This window comes from Microchirus variegatus (assembly GCF_963457635.1).
Source record: "Microchirus variegatus genome assembly, chromosome: 1".
In the NCBI taxonomy this organism is placed as follows: domain Eukaryota; kingdom Metazoa; phylum Chordata; class Actinopteri; order Pleuronectiformes; family Soleidae; genus Microchirus; species Microchirus variegatus.
The window spans coordinates 43,359,161-43,382,680 of record NC_139802.1 but is presented as its reverse complement, the minus strand read 5'-3'; the positions used below and the strand labels follow the sequence as shown (position 1 = coordinate 43,382,680).

General features: G+C 43.1%; 2 protein-coding genes across 2 annotated transcripts; one reads left to right on the top strand and one right to left on the bottom strand.

Annotated features, from left to right (window-relative positions):
• The first annotated feature begins 1,915 nt into the window (after positions 1-1,915).
• smyd1a (SET and MYND domain containing 1a) lies at positions 1,916-10,857 on the top strand. Its single transcript, XM_083891259.1, has 10 exons — positions 1,916-2,179; positions 3,666-3,842; positions 5,155-5,368; positions 5,459-5,589; positions 6,987-7,025; positions 7,119-7,314; positions 7,831-7,923; positions 8,034-8,197; positions 10,000-10,168; positions 10,256-10,857. The coding sequence occupies exons 1-10, from the start codon at positions 2,043-2,045 to the stop codon at positions 10,379-10,381; spliced, it is 1,446 nt and encodes a 481-aa protein (XP_083747385.1). The 5' UTR covers positions 1,916-2,042; the 3' UTR covers positions 10,382-10,857.
• A 298-nt stretch (positions 10,858-11,155) lies between these two features.
• dqx1 (DEAQ box RNA-dependent ATPase 1) lies at positions 11,156-23,400 on the bottom strand. Its single transcript, XM_083891247.1, has 12 exons — positions 23,093-23,400; positions 20,358-20,759; positions 19,686-19,879; positions 17,908-18,361; positions 15,141-15,416; positions 14,962-15,061; positions 14,723-14,881; positions 13,766-13,957; positions 13,547-13,672; positions 13,262-13,452; positions 12,958-13,148; positions 11,156-11,666 (listed from the first exon to the last, which is right to left on the bottom strand). The coding sequence occupies exons 2-12, from the start codon at positions 20,694-20,696 to the stop codon at positions 11,477-11,479; spliced, it is 2,412 nt and encodes an 803-aa protein (XP_083747373.1). The 5' UTR covers positions 20,697-20,759; positions 23,093-23,400; the 3' UTR covers positions 11,156-11,476.
• Between the last annotated feature and the right edge of the window lie 120 nt (positions 23,401-23,520).

Sequence of the window (23,520 nt, the reverse complement as noted above, 5' to 3'; positions counted from 1 at the left end):
TACATGTACTTGTTTTTAAATAAATGGCGTACATTAAAAGGCATTATCATTATCTGTTTACCAAATCACTTTGATAATAAATCAGTGGAAGCATAAGAGTCTTGTTTTTGTGTGTTTTTTTTTACGTTCTATACTAACTGATGACGTCCTTTAAATACGTATAATAACTAGAGTATAGCAGTCCTTTTGTTTCCTTCTTATTTCTGTTTCTCCGTTCATGAAAGAAATGATTACAGACTGAACGAGCCTGAAGCTCTGCGAGGGTCTGGAATGAGTTACCTAGAGTTATTATATAAGTCGGGCCCCTTCACTTCCTGTTCCTAAAGCTGCTCTTATACAAGTCTTCTCCTCGGCCTGTGGCTCAGTGTGAGCTGTTGCTGTTGTTTTGCCTACGTTTCATAGCCTGGTGAAACCAGCCTGTGAATTTTATGTCATTTTAATGCTATTGCACAACTGTGTTTGCAACAAAATGCAATTTTGTGACTTGTTTTCCGATTATTGTCAGAAAATATTGATCAATGTTTGTCAAACATGGAAAAGACGACGTTCTCGGACGTCTTGTTTTGTCCAAAAACTGAAAATTCAGTTCCGTTTTAATGATTTCTTTGTTTTACGAAGCAAAGAAAGCAGAAGATCCTATTAAAGGAGCCAAAAAAAATCTGAAAACTAGCATGATCCGTTTCCATGACGACTGAGCGGAAAAGACGCGAGTGACGTCATGTTTACGTCGTGACTCCCGATTGTTAAAATGAGTCTCTAAAGTAACGCTAAACTTTAAAAACAGAGGCACACATACGCAAGAAAACAGGTACGCTAGGTATTTGTAGCGCTGCTCTTTTCCTTTAATAAACAGACCGCTCCAGTTCCACTGTAGGCTAATGCTAACAGCGCTAAAGGAGCTAATGCACATAACGGAGCTCACTGGTAAACGATGCCTGGACTCTGGTGTCGCTGCACGTAAACATGACGTCTTTATCCCGGTCAGTCGTCATGGAAACGCGTCGCGCGTTAACCTAGCGCCCAGCACTACTAAAAACACTCAAACAGATTAATCGATAATCAATATATACACAATATAACACTAACTTTCACTGTGCAATCTGGAATTATATACAATAATATTGCATAACGTGTGTAACTTAACTCCAAAATGTATACATATAATATATAATAGCTGACGATTAATTTAGTAATCGATTAATAATCATTTTACCAATCGAAACACCTTCGCTTGTTTACACCTGTGTCCTGCCAACATGGCCGCCGCATAGAAACTGCTGGGTGATCACATCAGTCCTGCCACTGCTGCCACCCAGTGGCCAAACTCCAAAGCGGTAGCCCTTTAAAAGAGTGACTGAGGGACTACAGTAACATTTAGTAGTTTTTATGAGCCCAAATTGGAGCGAAAACAGGTAAAGATCGTGAATGAAATGTGCCGTTAAAGATCGTTGAAACCGTTAAAATTAGTTTTTCTTGCAGTAGCCATGTTTTTTAAAAAGACTGAATCTTCCATAGCATCACTTCCTTTCCAAATGGCTTTCAAAATAAGCCTTGGCTTTTTTTCTCCTAATTATTATTGATTTCATTAAGGGGTTTAAAAGAGTGACTGAGTGACTGCAGAAATGCTACTGCTGCTGCTGCTGCCACCCAGTGGCCAAACTCCAAACTGTTGGCCCTTTAAAAGACTGAATGAGAGGTCGCAGAGATGTTGTTTCCTGTCTCTCTGACGGACAGTCACAGCTGCCGTGGACCAAAAATATCCCCAGAGGAACTAAACCAAACAAGGGGACGAGCTCTGTGGTCCACCGACACCTCTGCTGCGTCTCCACCGTCTCCCCCTGCTGCCCCCCCCCCCCCCTCTATGAGGAGGTGGTGGGGGGTGAACTTATTTTTGGAAAGTGGGGGTTAGTAAGTGCTACTGTGAGAATCTGTTGAGAAGTCTTGAGCATTACGCCTCAGGCCGTCCCACTCTTTGCTGCGTTGTCCTGCCTCTCTGTGTCTGTGTCTGTGTGTGTTTTGTTTTGTTTTATTTTGAAAGGACAATGACAGTGGGGAACATGGAGAGCGTCACACTCTTTGACGCCGGCAAGAAAGGACGAGGCCTGAAGGCCAACAAGGAGCTGGCCGCCGGGGAGGTCGTGTTCGCAGAGCCCAGCTTCGCCGCCGTGGTCTTCGACAGGTACTGAGCTGGTTCTTCAGTCTCTGTGGTGGTGGTGGTGGTGGGTGAAGGTGGACCAGGTCCTGCAGGTCCTGCAGGTCCTGCAGGTGCAGATCTGGCTGCAGGTGTCACGGTGGACGACCTCTTTATTCTCATGACATCAGCAGCAGAGTGAGGACGCTCTGAAGGTGTCATGTGAGCTTGAACACGATCATACTACGGAGGTTCAACCGAGGCGGATTCTGACCGATTCAAATTCAAACGTTCTTCAGATATAAAACTGAGGAAGTTTCAAAAGATTCCAGTGAAGGTTCAGTGTCTCAGCAGCAGTGGAAATATGTACATTAATAGGATACATAAAGCTAATTATTCTAGTCTGTTATGCATCTGTGGGCCTTTAGGTGTCACTATATCACATCCTACACTGGAAATGTTGTGTTTTCAAGGCTGCTAAAGTTTATCTGATCCATGTTTAGCTCTGATTTCACCTCCAGGATTAAATAAAATAAGTATTTTTTGAAATATATTCTTGATAGAAAAGTGGGGGGGCAATTCAATAATAAGGACTTATTGTCTTACTTATTCATACATAGTTTTTAACTTTAGCTAACTCTCTACACTCAGAGATCTGAAGCAAATTAGCTCTAACTAAGCTAACTACGGATGACGTCGTCAAACGTCTCGTTTTGTCCAAAAAAAAAAAAAAATTCAGTTCACTTTGAATGATTCCTTTGTGCATACGGAGCAAAGAAAGCAGAAGATATTTAAAGAAGCCGAAAAATCGGAAAAAAAAACACTCAAACCGATGAATTGATTCATCAAAATAGTTGACGATTGATAATCGATTAATCGAGGAATTATTTCACCCCGACATTTTACCAATCTAAATACTTTCCTTTGTTTACGCTTATGTATTTATAAAGACGCAAATGTCTTATATGTAGTATAAAAACTATAAAAATAAAGTTTTAACAGCCTTGAAAACACAACACTAACCTAGTGAAGGACTTTTTTTATTCATTTTTATTTCTGTTATTGTAAGAAAAGATATTTGCCACATTTTTCCTGCGCTAACAGAAACATGCTAATATAAACAGAAGCGGGCCGAGAACGCAGCCTTGTGGAACTCCACCAATGTATTAGCATTATTACCAAGTAGCAGTGGTTCGTAAATGAATAGAAATGTAAATATTTTGTGTTTTTCCAATTCATTTTAAGCTAAAAAGCCTGTTTCTCTGAATAAACACGGTCTGTTCTGACCGTTAGAGTCTGATGTTTGAGTCGTGCAAAAGGGCAACGAACACAGGAGGATCTGCCTTGTGTTAGACCGTGACTTTTCTGGATAAACTGTTTACACACTCGGAGACATGATGATGTGTGTCCACCGGGGCTAACTCTGTTTGTTTGATGTTCCGAGAGAGATCGAGTTTCCAAATGTGCTCCGACTATTTTGGAAACGCGCCGAGAGCATTGCTACAGCGCTAACACTTTTACACGTTTGTCTCAGTTTCGCCTCTCAGATTTGCCACAGCTGCTTCCGGCGTCAGGCCAACCTGCATCGCTGCGCTCAGTGCAAGTTCGCGCACTACTGCGACCGCACCTGCCAGACGGCATGCTGGGACGAGCACAAGAAGGAGTGCGGCGCCATCAGGAAGACGGGCAAAGCGCCCGCAGAGAACGTCCGGTAAATATTACGGCGTTAAGAGTTTGAAAGTGACAAAACGGCGAGGGGGTGAAGTTAAATAAATTGAGAAAATACAGGTTATTGAGATGTTTTTATGTATATATATGTACAGTATATATACAAGAAGAGTGTATAACCATCATATTGTATAGTTTACTTACTGTATATTTCAAGAGTATTTTACAAATTTGGCAAATTGGCAAAATACATAAATATACAGTGATTTGGTAAACAAATTTACCAATATTATTACATTGGCAAAATACTTAAATATACAGTGATATTGGTAAACAAATTTACCAATATTACCAATAATGAATTTATAGCTTTAAACGACAAAATTGTGTGAATTTGTGTTTATTTCCGTCCATAATTTCATCATAAATCCACATTTCCAATCCCGAAAAAAACACAAATGTACTTAACTCACGTGTGTGTGTGACGTCAGTCCCAGCTCTGACTTCCGACTTCCAGCGCAATTGGAATAGAGTCCAATCAGGAAGTATAATATGGAGATGTGAACGCAGGATGTCGCACGACAGGAAGTCAAAAAGATACGACAACTTTCACAATAAAACGGTAAACGAGGGAAGCGGATCACACACAACTTATGGATCATTAACATCCGATATTCGGCCAAATTAGGTCTGCAAAGGGGAGGAAAATAACCGGAAAAATTTCGGAAATATTCCAAATTTTGAAACTTTCCAGATGCATTATGGGAATTAATGAGAATTAACTGGACATTTGGGATCATTCGCCTAGAGTCTGCTGCATTTTTTGTGGCATTCTTCTTCACATAATGTCAACTTTAGCCAGTGTGAAATACCTCCACACACTGGATGGACTAATCTGGATGAAAATGTAGATAAATTATTTTAAGAGGTTAAAGGTGCAGTATGTAATAAATCATAAAATCCCCCTAATATGTCACAGAGACTCAGGAATAATGTTCATATAACAAACTGAACTCACCAACAACAACAGTACAGCCATCATAATTGCATGAAAAAAAATATTTTGCAGACTGCAAATCATGTTTATGTTTTGAAATCATGTTTTGGCATGTGGCGCCACCTACCGCCGTCTACCAATCACTGCAGTCAGTAGAGTCTCAGCTGCCGAGCAACCACGGGTTGCCAGTTACAGTACGTCTGAGCTACAATGGCGGAGAAAACGAATCCTAAAAGACCTCGGTATTTTGAATCTGAGTGTAGTAACTGTTTTTGGCCACATTCTTCCATATGGCGCCTTTAAGCTGAAATGTACAGTACTCAATCTCTCTCTTATCTTATCTTACCTCGTGTCACAGCCTGGCGGCTCGCGTCCTCTGGCGTATCCACAAAGACTCCGGCGTGGCGTCAGACAGTCAGCTGATGTCGGTGAGCGAGCTGGAGGACCACGTCAACGACCTGTCGGAGGAAGCTCACGGGCAGCTGAAGGCCGACGTCGACGCCTTCCTGGAGTACTGGTCGCACGGCAGGAAGAAGCACTCGGCCGAATACGTCTCACACATCTTCGGCATCGTCAGTGTTTTCACTGTCGTTTGTTATTTGTTGACTTCGTGGAGAAAGACATCACATCCTCTATCTGTGTGTGTGTGTGTGTGTGTGTAGATCAAGTGTAACGGCTTCACCATGAGCGATCAGCGAGGTCTGCAGGCGGTCGGCGTCGGACTCTTCCCTAACCTGTGTCTGGTGAACCACGACTGCTGGCCCAACTGCACCGTCATCCTCAACCACGGAGAGTAGGTGTTTTCCACGCTGCAAAAACATAAAGTATCTCGGAATGACTTTATAATTCACCATCATAATAGTCGGCATCGCCCTGAACAAGGATCCGTTGAAAATATTTGCAAATATGTCACAGAGTCAGTGAAGGCAACGTTAAAGGGTTAAAGCACACGTGTGTCAAACTCAAGGCCCGGGGGCCAGATGTGGCCCGCCACGTCATTTGGTGTGGCCCGCGAGTGATTAATTGGTCTTAAAAATCTGTGTGTTCAAATAGGTCTGTGCTGCTTTAAGGCGTGCGTTGACCATAAACTACATTTCCCACAATGCATGGCGATTGCGTTACCCGCAAAGTGACGGCACCGCCACTAGATCGCAGTGTATCGTTGTAAATGCATCATGCGACGAGTGAAATTGAAGTCAATATAGTTACCTTTATTTTACATTATCTTTGGTTACATTTAGTTACATTTATTCTGTATGACGGTAACATCTGGACCTTTGAAGGTAACAATTGTGCTGATGTGGCCCTCAGTGAAAATGAGTTTGACACCCCTGATTTAAAGGGACCGTTCAGGGCTTAGGGATGTGGTTTTTCTGGAAGCAATAATTGAATATTTGGGCCAAAACATCACATCTTCATCACATAAAGCGCCTTAAAACGTCTTCAGTCAAACAAAAACCCAACATTTTCCGCCTTAAACTCACAATAATGTGGACGTTGTCTTTAATCGCTAGCTTGTAGCTTGTACATTTTAAGAATTACTGCTTCTTATTATGGTAATTTACTCCCTAAACCTGGCAAACCGAACATTTAGTTAAGGTTTACTGTCAATTCGTCAACATTTTTCAGAATAAAACCAAATGCTAACAACTACTTTAGCTTTTTTACAGTGAATACACAGCTACCAGAAGATAGCGATTTAACAAAATGCTAATTCAACAGAATTGACTTTAGCTTCCATGTGCAGCATCCTCCATAAATGTTTGCTGCTTTATTTCGTTGTTATACAGCGTTTCCAACACGGGAAACTCACTCACGTTTTTTGTTGCTTGGTGAACCGCTCACTCTCCCACACCAAAGTCCATAGAGAAAAGCTATGATTTAACAACATGGCTCGCAGGAGTCGTCGATCCACTGCGGCCTCCGTCACAAAATCCATATGCGATATTTTGTGTTGTTAAAATTCTTTCGTGAAATTTACTTCAGTGACACAAAGTGACCACACGAGGCAGCAGTGGACCGGCAGCTCCTGTGTCCCTGTGAGCTAAAATCGCTGATTTTTCTCTATGGGCGTTGGTGTGGGAGAGCTAGCGGCGTGAAAACACATATAAAGTCCGATAAAACCAGGTGAAACGCTGCTGTGTGAACACATATTTGAAAACCGATGAACACATGATCTTTCTGTTGCAGCCAATCAGCGTTGAGTTCTGCTCTTCACTCTCAGAGGAGGTACGTACGCACGTACGCATGTATGCGATAACACACCTGGCTTTGTCGCAACCCCGTACAGTAAACGTCGTTCCTCTTCTTCCTCTTACCCAGGATCGAGCTGCGCGCTCTGGAGAAAATCCCCGAGGGGGCGGAGCTAACGGTCAGCTACGTGGACTTCCTCCACGTGTCGGCCGAGCGGCAGAAGAAGCTGCAGGAGCATTTCCACTTTGAGTGCACGTGCGAACACTGCAGCCAGCGCATCAAGGACGACCTCATGATGGCGGCCGCAGGCGGCGACGGCAACAAAGTGAGTGGAGGGACAAACAAAAACAAACAAACAAACAAAAGACTGGGGACACCTGGAGGCTGGAGGCGGTATGGTCACGGTTCACGTTTTAAACTCAATATCTCGTAAACGCCACGAAGGAATCCGTTCAAATTTGACACACATGGACTCGCCAATGGAATGTGTGGAATTTGGTGGTCAAAGGTTAAAGGTCAAGTGTGACCCCACACACACACACACACACACATCCAAACACATGGTTTTTTCAGGAATGACTTGAGGGAAATTTCTTCAAATTTGGCACAAACGTTCACTTGGATTTCTCGGGGGTTGGCGTGAATAAATCCTGGGGATCGCAGGTCAAAGGTCAAACGTTCACTTGGAATAAAACAATTTATTTAGGTGGTCAAAGTTCATAACGGTAACCTCACAAACACCACCTTCTTATCCGATAAAGTGAATCGTTTGTGAGAGGACGAAACGACCACTAGGTGGCGACTCATTTTTCTCGTTGCGTTTCTCTCTGTCGCCCCCAAGCCCTCTGCTGAGAAGGTGAAGGAGGTGACGGACTTCAGCAAAGAGCGTCTGGCGAAGATCGAGGATTATCGTCTTGACGGGGCGTATATCGAGGTAACACCGCGTAAACCTTTGTCCACTTCCTTCTTCCTCTTTTGATCGTTTCCCCTCACTGTGGATTATTCTCTCTGTTCTGCTCGTGTGTGTGTGTGTGTGTGCGTCAGGTGGTGAAACTGTGTCGCGAGTGTCTGGAGAAGCAGGAGAACGTCCTGGCCGACACTCACCTCTACAAGCTGCGAGTGCTCAGCGTCGCCAGCGAGGTGCTGTCCTTCCTGCGGCAGTTCCCCGAGGCGGCGGGATACGCCCACAAGATGGTGGAGGGATACAGGTGAGTGGAGACGCTGAGGTCGTGAAAGGAATTAGTACGATTTTAGAAAAATATTTCAACCTTAAAGGGACAGTTCAGTTTTTCACTACAGTTTTTCTGGCTTTACAAAAAAACAACATAACGACAAACATTTCCTGTTAAAATATAAGTTCCTGGGTCTAATCTTGAAAGAAAAACATTATTATTTCCAGGTTTAACCCTGAAATAAATCTCCACATTCCTTGGTTTAATCTGATAGTTAAAAATCCATAATCCTGGATTTAAAACACAAGCTTATCAATCTGTGTTCCTGCATTAAATATTGACGTTGAAAATCCATATTCCCAGCTGTAATCCTTAAATTTAAATTGTCTTTGTCTTGAAAAGCCATATTCCTGGGTTTAATCCTGAAGTTACTTGCACTTTCAGTTACACTTGAGCTGAGGTTTAATCTTGGTCTTAAATTTTTTTTTTTTACGTGGTTTAATAAATGGGTAGGAACGCTTTTAATTTGAAAATCAAATTTTCTCAAACTAAGCCAACTGATCAAATGGATCATTTCCTGATTTTCAAAAATTCATTCAAATAATTAATTAAAGACGTTTGCAAATATTTTCAACACATCCTTGTTCAGGACGATGCCCACTATTATGATGGTAAATTTCAAGTCATTCTGAGATACTTTTTGTTTTCGAGAAGAAAGTCAGCTCACTGTGAAAGTGCATCAGGGCAAATGGATCATTTCCTGATTTTCAAAAATTCATTAAAATTATTCCTTAAGAGATTTGCAAATATTTACAACGGATCCTTGTTCAGGGTGATGCCGACTATTATGATGGTAAATTTCAAGTCATTCTGAGATACTTTTTGTTTTTTTGAAGAAAGTCAGCTCACTGTCAAAGTGCATCAGGGCAAATGGATCATTTCCTGATTTTCAAAAATTCTTTAAAATTATTCCTTAAGATTTTTGCGAATATTTTCAACTGATCCTTGTTCCGGGGCGATGCCCACTATTATCATGGTAAATTTCAAGTCATTCCGAGATACTTTTTATTTTTCGAGACTAAAGTCAGCTCACTGTCAAAGTGCATCAGAGCAAATGGCTCATTTCCTGATTTTCAAAAATTCATTTAAATTATTCCTTAAGAGGTTTGCAAATATTTTCAACGGATCCTTGTTCAGGGCGATGCAGACTATTATGATGGTAAATTTCAAGTCATTCTGAGATACTTTTTGTTTTTTTGAAGAAAGTCAGCTCACTGTCAAAGTGCATCAGGGCAAATGGATCATTTCCTGATTTTCAAAAATTCATTAAAATTATTCCTTAAGAGGTTTGCAAATATTTTCAACAGATCCTTGTTCAGGGCGATGCCGACTATTATGATGGTTAATTTCAAGTCATTCTGAGATACTATTTATTTTTGAGACTAAAGTCAGCTCACTGTCAAAGTGCATCAGGGCAATTGGATCATTTCCTGATTTTCAAAAATTCATTTAAATTATTCCTTAAGAGGTTTGCAAATATTTTCAACGCATCCTTGTTCAGGGCGATGCCGACTATTATGATGGTGAATTGTAAGTCATTCCAAGATACTTTTTATTTTCGAAACTAAAGTCAAGACAGTAAAAGCAGTAAACACATTGTTAAGATCGTGTAGACTTAAGCTAATGTCGATTTTATTCACTTGCAGACATTTTTTTAAGCCAAATTACTTTGTTTTATTTAAATCATGAACTATCCCTTTAAAACAGGGCAACATTTGGAGTGAAACGTATTCATTGTTACCTGTGAACGTGTCGAGCGTATGTTCCCGCTTTTACAGGAAGTTGTATCACCATAACAACGCCCTGCTGGGCATGGCCATCATGCGGGCGGGCGTCACCCACTGGCACGCCGGGCAGATCGAGGCGGGCCACGCCCTCATCTGCCAGGCCTACGGCGTCCTCATGGTCACGCACGGGCCCAACCACGCCATCACCAGAGACCTGGAGGTAACGCGAACAGGTCCAAGCTTTTATGTCTTCGATTAAACAAAAAGAGTATCGTGTTTTTAAATGTTCTCACCCGTGTGTCGTCAGTCCATGCGCACGCAGACGGAGATGGAGCTGAAGATGTTCAAAAAGGACGAGGCCGCGTACCACACCATGAGGGCCGCCGTCACCTCATCTGGAGGAAACATCAAAGACCTGTCCCGTCAGAAGTAGACGGCAACTTTATTTTTAGACCTCCATCTAATCCTAATCTTCAAACATGTACCGTTTTCTATCATAAACACGGAATTAATCCCGCTATCCTTTCTGCACCAAACCCCATAGAGAAAATCAGCGATTTAAAGTCACATCAAACAGGAGTTTTTGATCCACTTCTGCCTCCAAAAGTCAGGTTAAATGTCTTATTTTGTCACTTCTGTGCTTCATAACGTTTGTTCAAATTCATTTCAGTGACACAAACTTACCAAACATGGCAGCAGTAGACCAGAACCTCCAGAATCCCTGTGAGCAAAAAACGCTGCTTTTCTCTATGGGGTTTGGTGCAGGAGAGCGTCAGGGCGACAAAAACCAAAGAACAATGGTCTGTATCCTGTTGGAAAAGGCAGTGAAGATATTTTTAAGACATGAATGACATGAGATGATGGTGATTTCGTGAAATTAAGGGATTAAAATCAGTATTTTTCACTCTTTTCCTCTCTGAAATAGTTATTTTCAATGAGAGTGTTCTGTGTCAGTACCTCACACGACCACACTTGAGAAAACTTGAGCCATTACCTAAAGAAAACAGAGATTTATCACATCACGTACACACGAACCATGACCTCAGTTCAGTAGAAAAACGGAAAACGCTGATTCCAAGTAAATGAAATCATTCAAAACATGGAAAAAAATTACTTTTATTTAAAGCTCAGTGTGCACGGACTAATACATCCTATTAAATAAGAAGTAAAAAAAATCCCCTTTACACAAAGATTCTTCATCGCGTCACAGAGAAAAGGCAGAAAAAACATTAAAAGTTCACACTGAACCCTGAGAAGAACAGTTTCTATTGCTTTTAACATCCTTCACCTTTTTTTAAATTTAGAAATATATATATATATATATATATATATTTTTTGTGTGCAACAAATCCCTCATAAAATTAAAAACAACAACATTTAGAAATGTTCAGCAAAGACACGACGAGACAAAAAAAAAAGTCACTGTACAGAAGATATATTAACAATATTTTACTGTACATAAGTGTTTTTCAGTTTTTTAAAAAGACTTCACAATCTCAGCCGGATTCGTTAAAGAGTCTCCTGCGTCTCACTGCAGCACGCAGAGGTCGGTGGACGGCTGACTGTGGGCGTCGGCGTCTCTGTGCGAGCGGCCGCTCTCGTCCGTCCGCGCGTCCTGCTCGTCGCCGCGCAGACTCTGCCTCAGCTCCGTCAGCAGCTCTTTGCCGTCGCTCGGCGGCAGGTTTCCCAGGAAGTACTGAGGCACCAGCTCCACGAGCCTGAGGCAGGAGACGAGGAGGAGGATGTAATTATGGAGCAAAAACACGTGGTGAGACTCTACCCTAGCTTAAGAGTATGTTTCACTGCTTTATTTTACTGTAAAAACAGCCTTTGTTAACCCCTCACTCACCCACACCAAACCCCATTCTGAAAATCAGCGATTTAAGCTTGCTTAAACACAGGAGGCGCTCGACTACTACTGCTTCGTTTTGTACTTTTATGTCACCGACGTAAACCCGAATTAAGGATTTTACAACACAGATGTCAAAGAATAACACAAATTAAAGTTAGTGATGGAGGCAGCAGTGGACGAACGGCTCCTGTGAGCTGTGACGTAAAATTTATCATTTTCTCTATGGGGTTTGGTGTGGGAGACGAAGCGGCAAAAACTTTACTTTCTTGTCACAAAAATCTGTCTAATACAGAGTTAAAATGGCAAGACATAGCTTAATTTTTAGTATTTATGTATACGTACGTGTATATATATATATACACATATATGTATATATATATATATATATACACATATACGTATGTGTGCATATATACATATATTATATATAGTGGCTATATAGTGACATATATATATATATACACACACCTATATATACATATATAGGTACACATATATACATACATTATATATAGTGACATATATATATATATATACACAGACATATACACACACACGTATATATATATGAATATTTGTACATATATACATACCTTATATATAGTGACATATATATATACATACAGATATACACACAATATATATGCATATGCACATAAACGTATATATGTATGTGTACATAAATACATATATTATATAAAGTGGCTATATAGCGACATATATATACACATACACATATGTACATATGTATGTACACATATATACATACATTATATATAGTGACATATACAGACGTATACACAAACACATATACATACATTATATATAGTGACATACATATATACTGTATATACATACGGACATATACATATATACATATACACACACAATATATATGCATATACATATATATGTATGTGTACATATATACATATATTATATCTAGTGGCTATATAGCGACATATATAGATATATATACACACACATATACATATATGTACACGTATATGCACATACATATATATGTACACATATGTATATATATATATATATATACACATACACATATATATATATATATATACACACATACATTTATATACACATATATACATATACATATATACACATACATATACATATATACACACACTCACATCTGCGGGTGAACTTCAGAGGCGATGCGGATGCAGTTGTCGTGCGAGATGGTGAACTCGTGGTAGAGCACCCAGCTGGGGTGGGCGGGGCCGGGCTGGCGACACAGGTACGAGGAGAAGGGATGCAGGTGAGCCACGTGACGGTGAGTCAGCAGGAGGTAGTTCCCTAAACCGTCCACGTCGTGAGCCACCTGAGGAGGAGGAGGAGGAGGAAGAGGAGGAGAACGACGGTGTGAGAGAGCACGGACAAAGTCAAAACGTCCTCACACACATACAGAAAAACACACAGTGAGACTCTGTTTACTTTGAGGAAGAATCCTGAGATGAGCGCACGCTTGACATTGGTGCAGTTGTCCTGACAGCCGAAGGCCGGCGGAGAAACGGGGAGCTCTATCCGCTGCAGCACCTCCAGAAGCTCCGCCCTGATCACCGCCGCCAACCGCAAGGAGGCGTGGCTTAGGAAGTTGGCCGCGCACCACGCCTCGTCCTGATTATCTGAAAAAGATTGAAGATGAACAGATTAAGTCATCGAGTTTTTGAAGGGTTAGACATTAACTAGTTATGTGTGTGTGTGTGTGTGTCTACATACGCTCCGTGTAGGCGTTGTAGATGTTGATCAGAGTCATGTGATCTCCCTCCGTGTGCATCAGAGGGCGCCAGTGAGTCACAGCGGCTTCCTCTCTGTTGGCTTCAGCCATCAGGAAACACGACGGAGCTGAGACACAGAAACGTCGGCTCATAAATCATCGTTCGTAAAAAAAACATAACAAATAAATAAATGTAGCGATACGACATCCACGCGCCGAACCTGTTAGCATGGCTGCTATCGTGAGCAGCTCGTCCACGCAGTCGTACTCGCACGCCGCGATCACGGCCTTGGCCAGCGACGGCTCCAGCGGCAGCTCCGACATGATGATGCCCACCTCCGACAGGTTGCCGTCGTCGTCCAGCGCCGCCAGGTAGTCCAGGTCCTCCAGGGCCTGCATCAGAGCCTCGGGGGCTGAGGGCGGAGCAGAAGTTCAGTCTGTTAGCGTCTCTGAGAGAACAGCTGGGACCGTGCGTCACCTCCTGACCTACGAATAACCTCGGAGCAGCCTGGACTCTGTTCACGCTACATCCATGATGCTATTATCCACGCCACAAAAGGCCCACTGAATAAAAATCTACACCCGTTTACCACTTTATCTCATCGTCAGACACACTTTATTGTGTGTAAAATCAAGTTTGTGTCACTTTGTAAACGACTCGCTCTCCAACACAAAAGTCCATTGATAAAAACAGCGATTTTTACATCACAGCACACGGGAGGCGTTTGATCCACTTCTGCCTCTCTCTGCGAGTTTAAATGTGTTATTTTGTGACTTTGGTGTTTGGAACCCTTTGCGTGGATTCACGTCAGTGACACAAAGTGACCACACGAGGCAGCAGCAGAGCAGCAGCTCCTGTGTCCCTGTGAGCTAAAAATGACCATTTTCTCTATGGGATTTGGTGCAGGAGGAGAGCGGGTGTTAAAGGTCGCTGACAGCGTGATAAAAGCAGTGTTAAGAGCTTTGTTAAGTGGCTAAAATGCGTTGGCGGCCATGTTGAGACTGACACTGAGTGTGTGTGTCAAGTCTGGTTTTCCTGAGGTGAAACAGATGTGTGGAGAACCAGAAAAATAACATTTTAAATCAAACGCAGGGCATAAATCAGCAAACCCGTGTCCCTGTGTTTACAGAGTTTGTAAAGCTGAGCTAAGAGGCTTCTTTAAATCATTGAGAGGCACCTGGTCTGTCCAGGAACTTGCACTGTCCCATGTCGGCGATGTCGAGCCTCTTGAGCAGCAGCACCAGGTGACTGAGGTTCTCCTCCGTCACGCCGGGACAGTGAGCCTCCTGCATCCCCTTATCGTACTGAGACTGAGGGTAGAGACGGAGACACAGGCCTGGCGACAGACAGGAGAAGAGAAGGCACATTTAATAAAAAAATAAATAGAGTAAACTTTAGGCTAATTCTAAAACCCACCGGGAAGTTTGCTGTTGACTCTCTGGGCTCTCATGTCAGCCTGGTGTTTGCTGATCATCCTCAGAACCTGCGAGTTAGCTCTGATTTGTGGATTGTAAACCTGAGGAGGAACAAAAAGGTGATTTTTATAACGTTCATTTTTTTTGTGTGTTGCATTAAATGATTGTTGTTAAACCCACAGTTTTGAGTTGAAGGCCCGTGTCGATGACGTAGCGGACGGCGGGCAGGGAGAACGACGCCTCCGCCAGCGTGTCGGTCAGAACGACCTTCCTCTTGACACCAGGACCTCCGCTGTCGCCGCTCTCCTTCGGCGCCGACGACTCGGGCTCGGTTTCGTAGACGCGCTGGGTCAGCGCTCCCAGTCCGGCGTGGAGCGGCAGGACCCTGAGCGAACCGAGCTGAGGGCTGAGAGCGACGCACTCCTTCTCCAGCAGCGACGCACACTCGTCGATTTCCTGCGCACGCGGGAGAGGAAGGAGAGAGTGAATCCACGTTTTCAAGCAGACTCTGAATCCACGTTTTCAAACACACAGACTCTGAATCCACGTTTTCAAACACACTCTGAATCCACGTTTTCAAACACACTCTGAATCCACGTTTTCAAACACACTCTGAATCCACGTTTTCAAACAGACTCTGAAATCCACGTTTTCAAACACACTCTGAATCCACGTTTTTGAAACAGATTCTGAATCCACATTTTCAAACACACTCTGAAATCCACGTTTTCAAACAGACTCTGAATCCACGTTTTCAAACAGACACTGAATCCACGTTTTCAAACAGACACTGAATCCACGTCTTCAAACAGACACTGAATCCACATTTTCAAACACACAGACTCTGAATCCATGTTTTCAAACATACTCTGAATCCAGGTTTTCAAACATACTGAATCCACATTTTCAGACAGACTTGAATCCATGTTTTCAAGTAGACACTGAATCCACGTTTTCAAACACACTCTGAATCCACGTTTTTCAAACACACTCAGAATCCACGTTTTCAAAGAGACTCCGAATCCACGTTTTCAAACAGCCTCTGAAGCTGTTCTGTCTGAGTTTGCTTTTCTGATTCACTCTCTCTTACGCTGTGTGTGTCTGTGTCTGTCTGTGTGTGTGTGTGTGTGTGTGTGTGTGTGTGTGTGTGTGTGTGTGTGTGTGTGTGTGTGTGTGTGTGCGCGTATAGTGTTTACTCAGGATTATCTCGGCCACATCATATGATCCAGGACAGGATCTAACGTCATCCTCAGGTGTTTTTAAAGGTGCACCAAACCCCATAGAGAAAACCAGCGTTTTAAGCTCACAGGGGACACAGGAGCTGCAGGTCTACTGCTGCCTCGTGTGGTCACTTTGTGTCACTGGGGTCAATCTGAATGAAGGTTTTCAAACACAGAAGCGATAAAATAACACATTTGAACCTAGAAATGAAAGCAGCGGTGGACCAACGACGCCTGTGAGCTGTGATGTAAAAATCACTGGTTTTCTCTATGGGGTTTGGTGTAGGAAGAGTGAGATTAAAAGAACAGAATTTTAGAGCAACGGTAGAGTCAAAGAGCAGGACGAGCCGTGATGTTGACAAAAGGTGGAGCATTTCATGAGATATTTGATACCGTAGGTCAATATTGTGTGTGTTCATGTATTAGCTGCTGCTTTAGCGCTTTTACGCGGACCTTTAACAGGACCAGTCGTCCTCGTGGGGACCAAAACCTGGTCCTAATCAGGCAGGAGTGACTAAATTGTCTTGGATATTAACAGATTAACGAGTCATGGTTAAGTTTAAGTGTTTCTTTAAGAGGATAGCTGTGCAAATAAGGTGTGTGTGTGTGAGAACCAGGACACCAGACACCTGAGGTGCAGCAGAGTCCTTCTCAGGTGGACGTGTCCTCGTTTCACTCCTCTGACAAAACAAAAGGAGGTGAAACTGTGAAACTGGGCTCAAGTTCTCTTTGTGTTACAATAATAAAAAAAACGTGTTGATAAAAAACAACAACAACAACAAGAGCTGAGCAGAATCAGAGCAGCGACAAAAAGTTTGGTGCGAGAAAGCTTCTGCACTATAAAACAGTCATTGGACGATAAATTGACACAGAAATAGAACCTTCTCTATTCAATCTTTGTCTTTTTTGTTCCAAAATTTTTTTTCCGTAAACTCATCACTACGTCAAGTAATGTCTTCAAAACACAGGTGAAAACCCCCGAAAAGGAATCTAAACACTGAATAAATTAGTTCTGGTTACGTTAACGGCGTTAGCGTCGTTGATGTTAACGCACATTAATGCATGAACGTGTCCAGGCACTGTTTACCAGTTAGCTCTGTTAGCTGCGTTAGCTCCTTTAGCACCGTTAGCGTTAGCCTACAGTGGAACTGGCGCTGCCTGTTTATTAAAGGAAAAGAGCAGCGCTACAAATAACCAGCGTACCTGTGTACTGCGTATGTGTGCATCTGTTTTTAAACGTTAGCGTTACTTTAGAGACTCGTTTTTTCGGGAGTCACGTAAACATGACGTCACACGCAACTTCTTCCGTTCAGTCGTCAGGGAAACGCGTCATGCATTAACGTGCGTCAACGTCAATGCCGCTCTTCTCGTTCAATAAACAGACCGCTCCAGTTCAACTGTAGGCGCGCTAACGGAGCTAAATGAGCTAAAGGAGCTAATGGAGCTAACTGGTAAACGGTGCCTGGACTCCGGTCCTAATGACACCCGGGGAGTCAAATGAGCTTGCACCCTAAATCTGAGGAAGCCAAATGGAACGCAGCCAACATTAACCGGATTATTTTACACCTGTGATTTTTCTGCCGTGGCTAAAATGGTCTTTTTCAATCCCACATCTTTCACACACACACACACATCCATCAGGAGCAACCTGGGGTTCAGTGTCTAGCGGGAATCAAACCCTCAACCGTGGCCTCATGCGACAGGTGTACGGCGTTTGAACCCTGTACCTGAGGACTGGCCAGAAACACCATCACGTCTCCTTCCTCTCGTCGTCTGTGCAGATCCAGCACCATGTGACAAGCGGCAGCAACAGGTTCCTTCCCGGCTGAAAGCTCCCTGTACATCGTCTCCACCTTCTTCTTCACCTCCACAGTCGTCCTCTGGTCCCCTCCTCCTCCTCCTCCTCCTCCCTCCTCCTCCTCTGCCTCCTTGACCTCGTCCAGCGCCAGGTGAGGCACGGAGGCTCCGAGGAAGGTGGCGAGGCGCGGCGCCAGCGCCGGGTGAGCGACCAGCACCACGCGGAAGTTGTCGGGCCTCTGACGGCAGACGTCGCACAGCAGGCCCAGCAGCACGTCGGTGGGCACGGTGCGCTCCTGCAGCTCGTCCAGCACCACGAGGCCGTACTGATGCAGCAGAGGGTCGGACATCATCTCCTCCAGCAGCAGGGTGTCGCTGACAAACCTGAGGAGAGAGGAGGACGTGGATTTTAGTTTGATAAAGTCTACGATATCTAAAGAATAATATATATATATACACACACACACACACACACACACACACATAGATATATACACATATATATATATATACATAACATAAATATATATACGTATACATACACATATATATGCATATACTGTACATATATATACATATACATACACATATACATACACATATATACATACACATATATACATATATATGTACACATACATGTATATACACACATACATACATATATACACACATATAAATATATATACATATATACACACATATATATACATATACACACATATATATACATATATACATACATACACATATATATATACATATACACATACATATATACGTACATATATACACATGCATACATATACATATATATATATATACATACATACATATACACATATAAATACACGTAAATATACATATACACATAGTTATATATATATGTTTTTTCCCTTTTAGACAATCTCCTCTGAGGGAAAACTGACATTTGCAAACAGCTCACTCTCCCACACCAAACTCCATAGTGTCCCTTTCGGTCATGTGTATGAATGTAAATGCTGATGTGTGCAGATGTTGATTACTTGTCATGCCCGAAATAAAGGATTCATTCATTCATTCATTCATTCATTCATTCATTCATAGAGAAAATCATTGATTTTAGCTAAGGGGAGACTAAGCAGCTGCTCGTCGACTGCGGTCTCTTTAAGTAAGTTTGTGTCACTCGGTTCAATCAAAATGAAGAATTTCAAACACTGAAGGGACAAAATAACACATTAGAACTATTAGAAAGAGGTAGCAGTGGACAGAGAACTCCTGTGTGCTGTGAGGTAAAATCGATGATTTTCTCTATGGGGTTTGGTGTGGGAGAAAGTGAGCTTTTCCCAAAGTGACACAAACTCAGTTTTCCTCTGAGGGTGATGAATTTAAAAACCTCTCTTTATTAGGTAAGATAAGGTAAGATAAGATAAGATAAGATAAGATAAGATAAGTGATCTTAAATAGAACGTGCTTAAATCAGAGGTCTTCTGAGGGCGACACTCAAATCACCGGTTACAAGAGCGTTCAACAGAACAGGAAGTACGAGCGAAGTCGAAACACGTTGCCCGTGGCAGTCACCAGACACACACACGCATAGATAACAAGTGCTGGCTGTTCATTCAGCTCATTCAACAAAAAGCTGCTTAGAATCGGCGCTGCAGTGCCAGCAAGAGCAAGACGCGACACTAAAACCCCCGCACAGGGCTCGGTTTTCCTCCCTCCTCACCTGAGCAGGGTGTCGGGTGTGCAGCTGTCGTCGTGAGACACGCGGTATCCCACCTCCAGGCCGAGGCTGAGGTCCATCTCGTCGGCCACGCGCAGCGCCAGGCTCACCGCCGCCACGGCGTGCGGCTGCGAGCAGCAGACCAGGCCGTGGGAGAACTCGTAGGAGAGCGCGAACTCCACGCACCACTGCGGAACCTGCAGGGACGACACACGCATGCTTACATCAGAGCTTCGAGAACACGTGTGCAGTAAACGGAAAAAAACCATGCTTTGAGTCACTTTCTACACCGTTTTCTTTTCCACACCAAAGCCCATAGAGAAAATCAGCGATTTTAGCTCACGTGGACACAGGAGCTGCAGGTCTACTGCTGCATCCGTCTGTGAGTTTATGTCCCCGAAGTTTGTCGGAATGACGGATTTCAAATGCCGAATTCACACAAAAGAACACATTTATACTTAGTGATAAAAGCAACATGTGCATCAACAACTGTGTGCCAACTGTGAGCCATTGTGAAAAAATGTGCAGTTTTCTCTATGGGCTTTGGTGCAGGGACACAAACATCCCTCTGCTGGTTGAAAAAGGTGAAATATAAAGCTCCAGATGGTGACGTTAACACAGATACATGACATGTAAAGACTGCACACACTCAGGTTGCAGACCCCTCCCCCTTACCTGCGTGCTCTTCCCACTTCCACTGGGGGCGCTGAGGAGCACCATGCTGTGACTCTCCAGATGCTCCAGCAGACTCTGCCTGAGCCTCCACACGGGGAAACGCCGCCGCTCCTCCAGCAGGGCGTAGTAGCGAGAGGAAAACGGCAAACCGTCGTACGGGTTCACCTCCAGGTCTCCGAGACCACTACCACCACCACCTTCCTCCTCCTCCTCCTCTTCCTCCCCGTCCTCGGACAGGAGGGAGGACATGGACAGAGAGTCCAGGGCCGTCAACGATGTCAGCCCGGACCCAGGACTGGGGGACGTGGTGGAGGGCTTTGATGGTGGCGATGACATCATCAGGCAGGCAGGGCCGGGGGGGGGAGGCGGGGTTTAGGAAGGAGCTTTCACGCGGAGGTGAACCTGTAGAGAAGTCACATGAAAGGCATCGACTTTAGCAAAAAGGACAATAAATGATAAAAGCTCTTATAAAGAGTAAATAAAGAGTAATAATGGCTAAAATAATCGTCCTGGTGAGTTACTTTGATGTGCCACCAGGGGGCACTTGCATTCCAGGACTTTGTGTTTTATAATGGTGTTATTTACTTGAATTTTTAATTTAAAAAGATGATTTTCTGATGAAAATATAAGATTAAAGAGATTTACAGCGTAAACCCCGCCCCCTGTGCTTTCATCAGCTGGTCAAAGCTCCGCCCCCAAAACACAAAGACGTGTTGTATTACATTTATACAACAACTTTGTCTGTTTTTTTTCTAATAAATGAGTTAAGAATGCTATTTAAAAGATCATATTGTTGCTTTAAATTTATTCTTTACCAGATAAGGACATTACAGTGTGTTTTAGAGACAAATTAAGCAGATTTTTTACAATTATCGCAATGTATTGATTCATGAATTGCAGTTATTTTGACCAAATGACCAGTGGTTCCCAAACACAGGGTCAGGACCCACAAATAGGTCACTAGACATTTTTTTGGGTCCCCAAACAGAATGATCTCAACTTTCTACTTCACATATAGGTGTATATATATATGTTTTAAATAGCGTGACATGTGACGTTTTCATTAATTTACCAAGCATCTCCTGGGAATTATTAATTTACCAGTCAAAAAACAGATTATGGCTGTAAATCTGTGGCTCAGTTCAACTTCCTGTCTCTACATAACTTCATTCATCGCACGGCTCAGGAACCTGCGACATGTCTGGCATTTAATGGTGGAATGTGACTCCGCCCAGATCATCGTAGCACGAGCGTGACAACAAAAACAGCTGCAAACAGACACAGAATAATCTGTAATCCCCCCCCACTCTGCCCCCCATAATTCTGACACTGTGTCCTGTATTAAGATATAAATATTCTGTACGAAGATTAACTGTGTGTGTTTAATCAAATTAACAAATCAAATCCAGTGAAAACCCGAGAAACAAGTTATTTATCGCAGCTGCAAATCTAAAAAAACGTGACCTCACCTCACACAGAACACAGACAGGGTTAAAGGGACAGTCCAGGATTTTTAAAAGTGTGCTTTTATGGAGGTACTAACATAGTCAGAGTCTTCGCTAATTTATCTTAGCTTTTACCAGACTCTCTGCACCAAACCCCATAGAGACACACGAGCTGCTGGTCTACTGCTGCCCCGTCTGGTCACTTTGTGTCACTGTCGTAACTCTGAACAAGGGATTTCGAACACAGAAGTGACAAAAATAACATGTTAAAACTCACCGACGGAGGAGGGAGTAGAGCAACAACTCCTGTGTGCCGTGACGTTAAATCGATGGTTTTCTCTATGGGGTTTGGTGTGGGAAAATTATTTAAGGATTTATTATAAACTTTAGTTTCCTGTTTAAAAAGCAGCATCACGTTTAAATTATGTCACTAGTTTGGGTGATAGTTGATAGTCGCGTGTTCCAGTAACCCTGGAGGTTGGAAATCGGAACTGGGAATGACATCACACCTGAGGTACAGGTTTCCACAGAACAATTAAACTGAATAACAGTGGTTATTATTGCCGTTATAGCTATTTAACACACACAGTATGAGCTATTTTACACATAAAACCTCAATAGCAACTATACACGACCAAATAAATACACAGGTGCTGAGGAAGAACTGTAAAAAACAAATATTTTTCACACTGTTGACACTGGAACAGCCGTAGTGATATGCAAACAAGAGCAAACTAGTTTTTTTTTATATTTACTACATATTTTCACATTAGTTTCCTTCATTATGATACGTTTTTATTGGATTTTATTCATTTCTACTCCACGTTTGTCTGTTCTATCCGTTTTTATGCCAGTGCCATACATTTTAACCCGTTTTATGTTAGCTTTTAACTGATATCTCATAAATGCAAATGTCCTTGTCCTCACCTGCCTCATCTGGATACTATACAAGTTGGAATCCTAACATTAGGGGGCGCTCCAGTTGACATTTCTCACTTGTTATGGTGGAAATTATAAACGCATTAAATCGCAATCACGTGTCCTTCTTCTTGGGTGGGGGCCCTCTAAGCCCCCAGGCCCTTACGTGACCTATATACAGGGTTTCTACGCCCCTGGTTGTGAGTGAATTTTTAGGCTCCATAATATCGCTAATGTCTCTGTCCAGGTGAGGACACACATAACCCCTTTATGTTCAGTTAAAGAGCTCGTTCCCCCCTGAAAATGTTTAAATACAAAAACACGGGTTGGACACACGTAAATAACACGTCACGGAGCGGAGCGGGGTCTCACCTGAGAGCCATGTCGGCGGCGGACAGGTGTAGAAAAGTAGCCTGAAGCAAACACTCCGCCCTCGGCCTCTGTTGTTGTCGTCTCCCCCGCTCGCTGCTCGCTCCTCCAAAACAAGCTCACATACCCCGGGCACCGGCGGCTGCTTTTCGAACCCACCGGTCAAAGTCGAGTCGACATGGGCGACGTTTCACCGTCCGTGTGCTTCCGTGAGTCCTCTCCGGGGGGCTCCCCGGTTACTTCCTGAGTGCTGACGGTGGCGATAAACGACGACGCAGGTGATGAAGGGGAGGTAGCTTCAGCTAGCAGCCGCCGCCATGTTTGGCTGTCCGGCTGTCAAAGTGCCCGTGCTGCCTTCACGGAGCCTCGGAAAACACAGAGACGTTAGCATTTATCTTTATTTCATGTGACTTATCTACATATGTATGTAT

Bases quoted from the DNA above. Each gene is read 5' to 3' on its own strand.
- dqx1 (XM_083891247.1), bottom strand. From the start codon at position 20,696: ATGATGTCATCGCCACCATCAAAGCCCTCCACCACGTCCCCCAGTCCT. The intron at 18,362-19,685 runs GTGAGGAGGGAG...CTCTCTCCTCAG, and splicing joins ACACCCGACACCCTGCTCAG to GTTTGTCAGCGACACCCTGC. The intron at 13,958-14,722 runs GTGCCTCTCAAT...CTCCGCCCTCAG, and splicing joins CAAGTTCCTGGACAGACCAG to CCCCCGAGGCTCTGATGCAG.
- smyd1a (XM_083891259.1), top strand. From the start codon at position 2,043: ATGACAGTGGGGAACATGGAGAGCGTCACACTCTTTGACGCCGGCAAG. The intron at 5,590-6,986 runs GTAGGTGTTTTC...TTTCTGTTGCAG, and splicing joins GTCATCCTCAACCACGGAGA to CCAATCAGCGTTGAGTTCTG. The intron at 7,924-8,033 runs GTAACACCGCGT...TGTGTGCGTCAG, and splicing joins TTGACGGGGCGTATATCGAG to GTGGTGAAACTGTGTCGCGA.